The 9,364-nt window shown below is 56.8% G+C and overlaps 1 protein-coding gene across 1 annotated transcript; it reads right to left on the reverse strand.

The window, feature by feature from the left end:
* Positions 1-1,970: 1,970 nt before the first annotated feature.
* GFRA4 (GDNF family receptor alpha 4) lies at positions 1,971-9,364 on the reverse strand. The gene is made up of 6 exons (XM_044262206.1): positions 9,313-9,364; positions 7,138-7,483; positions 6,874-6,983; positions 6,645-6,779; positions 5,931-6,022; positions 1,971-2,036 (listed from the first exon to the last, which is right to left on the reverse strand). The coding sequence occupies exons 1-6, from the start codon at positions 9,362-9,364 to the stop codon at positions 1,971-1,973; spliced, it is 801 nt and encodes a 266-aa protein (XP_044118141.1).

Raw genomic sequence — 9,364 nt, forward strand, 5'->3', positions numbered from 1 at the left:
TCTAAGGGCACACGACGCAGGGCCCCAAAGGAGTTCCGAATCGCTGCACGTCTGCCGTCCTCCTCCTTCCTGCATGAGCGTGTCCTTCAGGACCAGGGAATTCAGTGAGGGAAACAGACAAAAATCCCTGTCCTCATGGAGTATACAAGGCAGTTAGGGAGACAGGTAATGGGTACAACGTCAGATGATAAGTTCTGTGAAAGTACAGATGCAGGGGCGCCTGGGTGGCTCAGTGGGTTAAAGCCTCTGCCTTCGGCTCAGGTCATGGTCCCAAGGTCCTGGGATCGAGCCCTGCATCGGGCTCTCCGCTCAGCGGGAAGCCTGCTTCCTCCTCTCTCTGCCTGCCTCTCTGACTACTTGTGATCTCTGTCTGTCAAATAAATAAATAAAATCTTTAAAAAAAAAAAAAGAAAGAAAGAAAGAAAGTACAGATGCAGTAGGGGGCAGAAAATGTGGGGTGGCAGAAAATGCGGGAAGGGTGGCTCCTTTACTTAGTGGGGCAGGGAAGGGCCATCCTGATAGGTAACGGCTGAATAGAGGTAGGAGCCGGCACATGGATGTTCGGAACAAGGGCAATCAGAAATGGAGGGGCAGCAGGTGCAAAGGCCTAGAGGTAGGGCATGCCTGCTGGTCTGAGCTGGTCCAAAGCGGCCAGAGTGACTAAAACAAAGTGGGTTACCCTAGCAGTGTTGGGAGTTGGGCCTGGCCCAGGCCTGGAGGGCATAGTTCTTGAGTGCCCCATCTTGGGACATCTGGAGAACAGGTAGGGGCCGTTTGGTTATTGCATTGCATGGGGAGGAGCTGCTGCGATTTAGTGGGTGAGACTGAAGATGGTCATTCTGTGACACCCACGATTGTCCCACCCAACCAAGAACTGACCCACCTCCCACTCGATTTTAAAACATCTTGCTGGGTATTTGTATAGATGAGAACATCAGTTCCTAATTATTTAAGCGTCAACCCAACCCCATTACAAACACAAGGATCTGAGAGCTGGTGTGAGAGCCAGTTTTCCAGAAAGGCAGCTATGGTGTAAATCGGAGGAAGGCCAAATTTTTTCTTCAGAACTTCACCCAGAACTGGTCACCATTTTGGAAAATGCTGTCACCAATGGCACTGTCCTTCCTGGTGTCTGATTCCCCAGCCCCAACCACACACGCGGGTGAGTTGGGTATGAGCAGACATACCCTGCTGCCCCATGTTAGTGATGGGAATTCTCTCCCATCCTGTGTTACCAACACAAGAAAGGGACCAGACCGGAAGACCTGCTGACCATATGCAACGTTCTGACGTCCCATACGGGGAGCTGGGGACAGCGATTTGCACACCTCAGGGTCCATTTGCACACCCAGTAGGCCTTTCCTCGTTTGCTTAATCCTGACCCCTTGAGGGCTCAGCCTCTGAGGTTGTGTATTTTGCTCTAGTGTATACTCATCTTAATTGTTCTCTCTGGATCGTCTGCCTCGGACTGGAGGCTCCTTTGAGGGTGGGGTGACATGTTCTTGGCAGAGCAGCTTCCCGAGACACTCTTCAACTCAGGCCTTCCAGGGCCTGTGGGCCAGCAGGATGGCCTTGGCTCTGTCTCCTGTCACACACATGCCGGGCTCATTGGCAAGTTGCTGTGCAGCTGGGGGATGTCTCCTGAAACCCCACATGGCCCCCGTCCTCCTGCCACTCTGGAAATCTAAGCTAACAATGTCCACACGTCCTCTAAAAGTGAGCTGCTGATGGGAGTTTGGCCCTGCCTGACAGCCAGGGGGCTGAGAGGGCAGGACGGGGACAACAAACAGATTCCCTATCATCCTTGCACTTAGAAAACGGGCCCCAAGCCAGAGTGGACATTCATGAGCCGTGAAGTTTCCACCAATAAATCCATGAATGCTTCTAGCACCTGCCCTTCTGCCTGACCCCCTCCCCCAGTCACCTGCCAGCTAGAGGCTCAGTGTTGACAGCAGCTAGCAGAGGCCCAGTCACGGGGATGACACCAGGGCCACAGTCTCCCCGAGAGCACGCGAGAGAGACTGCCAGTGGGCTATCTGGAAGGACACGGAGGCCAACGCTCAGATGAGGACCAACAGAACAGGAGCCATTCCTGGTCATGAGGGCCACAGCGGGACTCAGCCTTGAGGTGTCTGGCCAGATTGAACACTGTGTATAAGGCAGACCTCTTCGGGTAGAAGTGATTGAAAATGAACTCCGACGACTCTTGGTTTCCTGGGGGCTGTTGTAACAAATTCCCCAACCTTTGGGAACCTTGGGGGCTTAAAACAATTTCATTCTCACAGTTGTGGAGGCCAAAAGTCTGGAATCTCAGTGTTGACAGGCCTCCAACCCCTCCAGGAACTCTTGGGAGAACCCATTCCCGGCCTCTTCTACTTCTGGTGGCTGCTGGCTCTCCTAGCTCTGCTCTGTCTTCACATCATCTATCCAGTCTCCCCCTGTCTCTCTTATAAGGATGCATGTGACTGCATTTAGGGCCCACTCAGATAATTCAAGCCCCTCCTGTCCAGATTCTTAATCACATCTTTTGCTGTATTAGTTAATGTTTATTCTTTTGTGGGCATCTAAGGTAACAGTCCTGGGTTCCAGGGCTTAGGATGTGGACATAGCTTTGGGGCCCCCATTCAGCCCATTCCAGTAACAAAACCCCTGGAAAGTCAGTGGGCCCAGGGGTGGCCAGATGGTAGCCTCTGTACATCATGGTGCCTGGTCCCCTCCTCTTGGCTTCTGTCTTCAGAGCTGCCCGGGTCCTCACCCCAAATAGCCCTAAGCCTCCCACGTGGGAAGGTTCACTTGGGGGGAGAACAGAGAGCCAGGCAGCAGGAGTCCTGAGACCGTTCCTTTTCCCCTGCTCCCAACAAGGAAGCCTCCTTTCCATGACACACTGTCTGATGATAAAGCGACGCCATTTCGTTAAAGCCCGAGCCCGAGGTGGAGAGAGCTACCGAAGGGAGACCGCCAGCTGCTATTGGAAGAGGGCCACTGTTTTCTATAAGGCTCTGCTCTTTTTTCATGTTCATAATCGTTCAAAAGGTATAATTTACATTCCTTCTTCGTGAAGTGAGAGGAGGCTGGACTCTGAGCTTCCCCCTGCCCAGCACGCCTCCTTCTCTTCCTCTGGAGAACTGCCCTTCCCATTCCGTGTGATCTTTGCGGGCTGCCTGGAAAAGGCTTAAAACCCACGCTGAGCCTCCCCGGGTCCTGCCTCAGTTCGTGGATGATGGGAACGAGAGGAGCCTTTCTCTGCAGAGATCCCTAAAAGGAGAGACCACAGTCTGCAGCTGCCGATGACACTCTTAACGCATCCTGCAGGGAGAGCCTTCGTGGCCACGGAGGGAAGCCATGGACAGGCCAACGGGGCACCATCACTTGAACCCTGGACACAGCTGTGCCGGAAGCCCGGGCTGCTCAGGGGCATATCCCAGCAGGTCGGATTGGTGCTGGGTTCCGAGGCGATTACTGGCTGCAGTTGCAAGGCTGGTGGATTGCCACCGTATGTGGTATCTGTGGGTTTGCTCTGAGCGCTAAATACAGAGTCTCAGAGCCAGTGGCTCTGTTCTGGTCAGGACAGCCCCAGGCCTGGGCTTGGGTGTGATCTGCACTGAAGCCTTGCTCTAAGGTCAGGTTCTCCAGAAATTGAGCCTAAGGCAGGAATTCACAGGCCATGGTTTAGGAGAGGGAGTGCCCTCCGGGGAACCTCTGAGGGAGGCAGGAGCAGGCAGGGGAAGGTGTGGCGAGGCTGTGGTCTCAGCTGGGATCTAGTTTCAGCCCAATCCCGCAAGGAGCTCGGGAACATGAACGGTGCAGAGGAGCGTCCCTCCGCCCCATGACTGCAGTCTACCTCAGGAGCAGAGAACTTTACAGGCATTTCTTCTAGAGTGGGGGGCAGCTCTGAGCTGTGTCAGCTCCCAACCTCCCAAGCACCCAACCTGGTGTGGTGGGCACCCGACCTGCCCAGATTGGTCTCTGAGCAAGGCACAAACAACACGGCCCACATGGGTTTCACGGCCCCTGACAGCCTCAACCAGCTTTGAGACGCAGCGGCTCAGAGACTCTTTAACCCTTCACTCATCAGTGTCTCCAAGCTCTTGAGAAAGAAGGAAGCGGGCAGAAGACTTCACACGTGGCCCCCACCATTCTGCCTTCTCCTCCCCCGAACACTTTCGCAGGACCGCAGATCAACACAATGCCCCTGGCACACCCTCACCCACACTGGCCACACACAAGTGCTTGTGAAATCCTTAGGAGACACTTCCTTGGACTCCAGGAAAGAATTCGACTCTCCACATGGACAGAAGCAGGCAGAATGTATGGAAATAAACAGCAACAACAACGACAAAATGACCACCACTCTAAAGTGTCTGTCAGGCCTGGGCTCTGTGTACACTGATCCTAAGTGATCCCAGGGCTCACTGGCACCCCGGAAGTGATAGTGGAACAATCAGAAACTGTATTTAGCTGCAAATGACAGATGTCTTTGGAGAAACTGGCTTCAACAAACTAAAGGTATTATTTCTCTCATACAGTGAAGAGTCTAGTGGGAGGCAGATGGGGGCTGGGACAGTGGCTCCACAATGTCATGTGATTCCGTTTTCAGAATGGCTCCCACATCCCCAGACATGGCCACCAAGTTCTGGGCAAGAAGGGAGAGAAGGCTAAAGCCTGAGGGGTCCAGTCAACAAGTCTGCTCCTGTTTCAAGAACTCTCCTGGAAGCCTCATCTGTGATTTCCACTTGTGACCAGGACTGTGTTCCATAACCACCTCCTGGCTGCAAGGGAGGCTGGGAAGCGTAGTTCCTGAATCCGAGTACTAGCAGAGAAGACAAAGCAACAGAAATCTCTGCCACTAGAATCTAATAGTGGTTCTGATACCATCTGAGGTCTCACAGGCCCGCAGAGGGACAGCAGCCTGTAGCAGACTTGGTCTCCGGGATCCCAGGACAGATCACAGGAAAACAAGGCCATTCTCAGTGCATACAGGTTTATTGAGCTATGGTTGCCATTCATAGTGCTAGGTTAAACCACAGGGAAGATGGCGACATGACCAGTGCAATGCAGGGGACTGGAATCTCACTCCAGGTGGTGCCCACCAAGCAGCACATCGTGGTTGGGAAGAACCTTAATAACATTAGTAAATGGGGCCTAGGTGGATATCATGACAGGTGGTGCCTCCCTGGGAAGGTGCCATGAAAGGCTGCAGTGTTAAAAAAAAAAAAGTTTACCTGTAAGTCTGTCTAGATGTACTCCTTAGGGTATGTTCTCTTTGGGGAAGCTGGTAAAAATCTCTTAAAATTCTTGGAATTTAAATGGTTTCTGACTTGTAGGTGATCTGGGGCCCCACTGAGGCCTTAGCTACAAAGGTGACCACCTCCCATCCCTACCCTGTAGGAGAAGCTGACTGTTCCAAGGTCAGTGGACAGAAGGACCTACAACCAAGAAACCCACTGAAAGGGAAACTAGGGGCTTTGCATCAGGCCCTCAGCCCCAAATCCCTCACTCTAGGGGACAGGCACACAGGGTGTCCAGACCTAAAAAGAACAGCAGTGCAAGAGCACTGGAGTCAGCTTGGGAGGCAAGCCAGTCCACTTTCAGGGGGCAAGAGGGTGCAGATGGGGCCCTATATCCCAGGCAGTATGGCTGTCAGTATGATGTTGTTGTCCAAGGTTGGCTGTCCTAGTCAGAGCAGGGGCTGCAGAGCCAAGACAAACAGCATGGAAAGCAGAGATTCCCCCACCAGGAGCCCATCTGCGGAGGACACCTTAGGGGTGGGACCAGAACGTGCACTTGAGGTAGAAATTGGGTTCTGCTCTCTGCCTCCACCACCTCCAGCCCAGGCCATTCATGCCTCCATCCAAGCCCACCTGGAATGGAAGTGTGTGGAAGGAGCCAGGCCAGGGGCTGGCAGCTTACCATCCCCTCTCTACACCTACTTGCAGAAGGCTGTGCTCAGGGTCCTGGCGGACATCTGGCTGGTTCTTCAGGATTGGAGACCACCCACTGTCAAAGGCCTGTATGGCACCATCTATGGAGGAAGGGGGCCAGGATGGGCTAGGCTGGGAAACCCCAGCACCAGGCCCAGGTCCTCTGGGACAAACAGGTCCTCTGGCTTCCTGCAGTGGGTTGGGAAGATAGGATATCTGCAAGGGTTGGCTTCTGGAATGGAAGGTGCATGACAAGGCCTTCCAAATTGTCATCCTCGCAGGGAAGGGTGACGATTACCACCCCCATACTACAGATGGGCACAAAAAGGCTTAGAGGAGTTGGCTAACTCTGGGCGGGTGAGTGGCAAAATCAGACCCAAAAAGCAAGATCACCTGGGCGTGGGACCACGTCAGAAGTGGCGCTGGCAGGAATTTCATCTGGTTCCATTCCAGGAACTCGGAAACTTGTTTTGACTGTTTCCTCCCACCCCTACCCGCCTGCAGGGTCACCAGCCTAGACATCCCTAAGATCCTACTTTGGTCTGTGACCTGGTCTCTGGGGATAACTGGGCGCGGATTTCTTGAGGGGCAGGTAGACAGCATAGACGGTGTGCACTTGCATGGCTGCAGCAAACAGCCTTAGTTTCCTCACCGCTAAAATAAGTTCCCGCCAGCCCGAAACTGGGAAGGAGCGGTGAGCGCCGCCCCGCCCGGGCCCCTCACCCAAGCAGCGGTTCCTGGTGAAGAGCCCCCGGAAGGCTTCGCACTCCTCACGCCGGTTTCCGCTGGCTCCGCAGTCGCACCAAGGCGCCACGCGCGCGCTCGCGTTGTCCACATAGTTGGGAGTGACGGCGGTGCCTGCTGGGACCTCCAGGACTGAGTAATCGGCCCACCCAGGCAGAGGCATCTTCGGGAGAACCCCAGTCGGCGCCCAGATCCCGGCAGTGCGTACCCACGAGGCCTGCGTAGGCACGCAGGCAGCTGGGGGCCTCATCCAGCAGGCAGCCGTCGGGGGCGCTGGGGGCGGGCGAGCAGGAGGCCTGGAAGGCCAGGAGGCGGGGCCTGCGCGGTGCGACGGCGGGATGGTGGGCGGGAGGCCCCGCCCAGTCCCGCCCACCCAGTCTCCTCCCGGCGGGCTCCAACAGCCGGTTCGCACCTGCCACACAGCCCCGCCCCTCCTCCGCCCCATCCCACGTAGCCCCACCCCCCTCTTCACCCGCAGATCCGGCTGTGTTCGCAGGCGTCTAAGGGTGCGAGGCAGGAGGGCGGCGTCGGCCCGGGCCCCGCGAAGGCGCAGGCTGGCACGAAGGTCTGGCGCCGGCGCTCGGCGCACGCGGCGGTGGCGCACGGGCAGAAGAGCAGCGCGTGGGTGAGCGCGGGAGGCCCGCGGGCAAAGAAGCGGCGCAGGGCGCGGCGGCAGCGGGCGCGGGGGCAGCCTCCGGCCCCGACCCGACCCAAGCACTGAGCCACGTACTCGGTGCGCAGCCGCTCGCACCGCGCATCCGCTGTGCACGCCTCGGCCGCGTCCAGACATCGGTTCCGTCCGGCCGAGCCAGGTGACCCTGAGGGAGCGGCGGGCAGCTGCAGTTCTCGGGGAGCCTTACCAACGCGCTTCCCCGGCGTCCCCGGCCACGCCCTCTGAAGGCGCGGGGCGCGCGGAATCGGAGGAGCGCAGAGTGTGGCTCGAAGGCGTCACCGGCTGGCACTGACCGCCCCTCTGTCGCGGGGACGGGCGGCCCCCGGCTCTGGGGAGTCCTGCAACACGTCACGGGTGGATCGGGCACACCGAGACTCGGCCCGGCCTCCCCGAGACGGTGAAGCCTACCCTCCCCAGGCACCACTCCTTCCGCAGAACGGCCACACCCGTTCAAAGAGGGGTCCGCGGGGCTCCTGCCACTCTCCTAGGCCCCAGCTGACGTGGGAAACAGAGCAAGGTTTCTGGGGACTTGGCTAATGGACATTTATCAGAAATGGGTTGAGGACAGTGGCTCCTCCTCTTTCTCTTTTGACACGCTGGGACAGCTGAGCTTTCTTCCTTTCTTCTCCTCCCTATTGGTTTCTGGGTCTCCCACCTTCCATACCTTCTCAGGTGCCTCCTTCTGCCCCTTACCGTCTTGCCCTTCCACTCCCTTTTGATGCTCCCTTCTCATCCATCTCCCATGTGGCCCATCTCTGGTGTTCCCTGGCCCCTCCACTCTCCACCAGCCAAGCAAAAGGGGGATTCCCTGAAAGGGCTCTGGGCAGCAGAGGGCCCATTTAGACCAGGCTGCCAGGGTGTGAATTCCGGGGAAGACCCTCTGGTCAGGCCACAAGGCTCTGTCCTTAGCCACAAGGCCCAATAGTCCACGACAGGTGGCAGTCTTCTGGGGCCCAGGCGAGGGTCTCATAGGAAGGGACTTGGCAGCCCCTTCCTAGGACCTGGGTCACCAAAACCAGACTTCCACTGCCCCTCTCTGTACTCTCAGCCCCTGGAAGTGCTACACTCAGGGGCAAGTTTTCCAGTCTGGCCCCCCATCCTTCTCACTGAGTGTGTGCAGGGAGGTGACTCTTGCTTCAGGTCTGGGAGCAGGGTCCCCATCTGGCCCTGGCCCCCTCTTTCAGGATCCATGGATTGGATGGCAGGAGCCACAGTGACTCTCCGTGTGGCTGCAGCATGTCTATTCCGCAGGCAGGATGAACTGATACCAAGGGCTTAGAATGAGTAGTTATGTGGAGAGGGTAGGCAGGAGAGAGAGGAACCCTCCCCTCTCCCTCCAGGACTCCAGGAGCAGCAAACTCTACCCTTCTGTCCCAGCAAACCCCTCACATGCCCAGCTTCAGCCACACACAGCAGCACTTAGTGTCACCTAAGGTCTTGGTCCCACCTCTGCTCCTTTGCTTACAGGTTTCCCCTCTGCCAGGAGTACCCTTGCCTCATCTTTACCCTCAGAACAGCGCATCTCAGCTCCCAGTATCTCCTTGGCCTTATACCATTGTCAGATTCCATTCTCCCCACCCGGCTCCACCCGGTCAAGTGACGGCTCCCTCCGGGATGCCCCAGCTGGGGAAGGGGAAGTCAAGCAGGTAGAATAGCAAATGCGTGGCACCAAGGAATGAGTGTGAAGCTCCAAGACTGAGGATGGGAGAAGGGTAAGAGAGGTGGGAGAAGGGACCCAAGAAGAAAAAGAAAGTCTCTGGGACCGAGTGCCAAGATGGGACTTGGAGGTGGGGAGTGGCAGGTGGCACGGCATAGGCACACCCCATATGCAGGTCTCCCGCCCGTGCCCTGCACTATGGTTGTGGTTTTTTTCCCAGACCTCTTTTTCCAGCCCTCTTGCCCCCTTACTCTGTCCCTGAAGATCAAGCAGAGAGGCCAGAGGCGAGGGGTCTTCGGGAGGAGGCAACCACTCACCCAGCAGCTGCAGCAGCAGCAGCAGCAGCGCAGGCGCCAAGCACAGGCCCAT

The sequence above is a fragment of the Neovison vison genome, chromosome 8 (assembly GCF_020171115.1).
Source record: "Neovison vison isolate M4711 chromosome 8, ASM_NN_V1, whole genome shotgun sequence".
In the NCBI taxonomy this organism is placed as follows: domain Eukaryota; kingdom Metazoa; phylum Chordata; class Mammalia; order Carnivora; family Mustelidae; genus Neogale; species Neogale vison.

Coding starts and splice junctions, on each gene's coding strand:
- GFRA4 (XM_044262206.1), bottom strand. CDS start 9,364: ATGGGCCTGTGCTTGGCGCCTGCGCTGCTGCTGCTGCTGCTGCAGCTG. Junction 6,984..7,137: donor GAACACAGCCGGATCTGCGG/GTGAAGAGGGGG, acceptor CGCACCGCGCAG/GCCCCGCCTCCTGGCCTTCC. Junction 6,023..6,644: donor CACCAGGAACCGCTGCTTGG/GTGAGGGGCCCG, acceptor CTTCCTCCATAG/ATGGTGCCATACAGGCCTTT.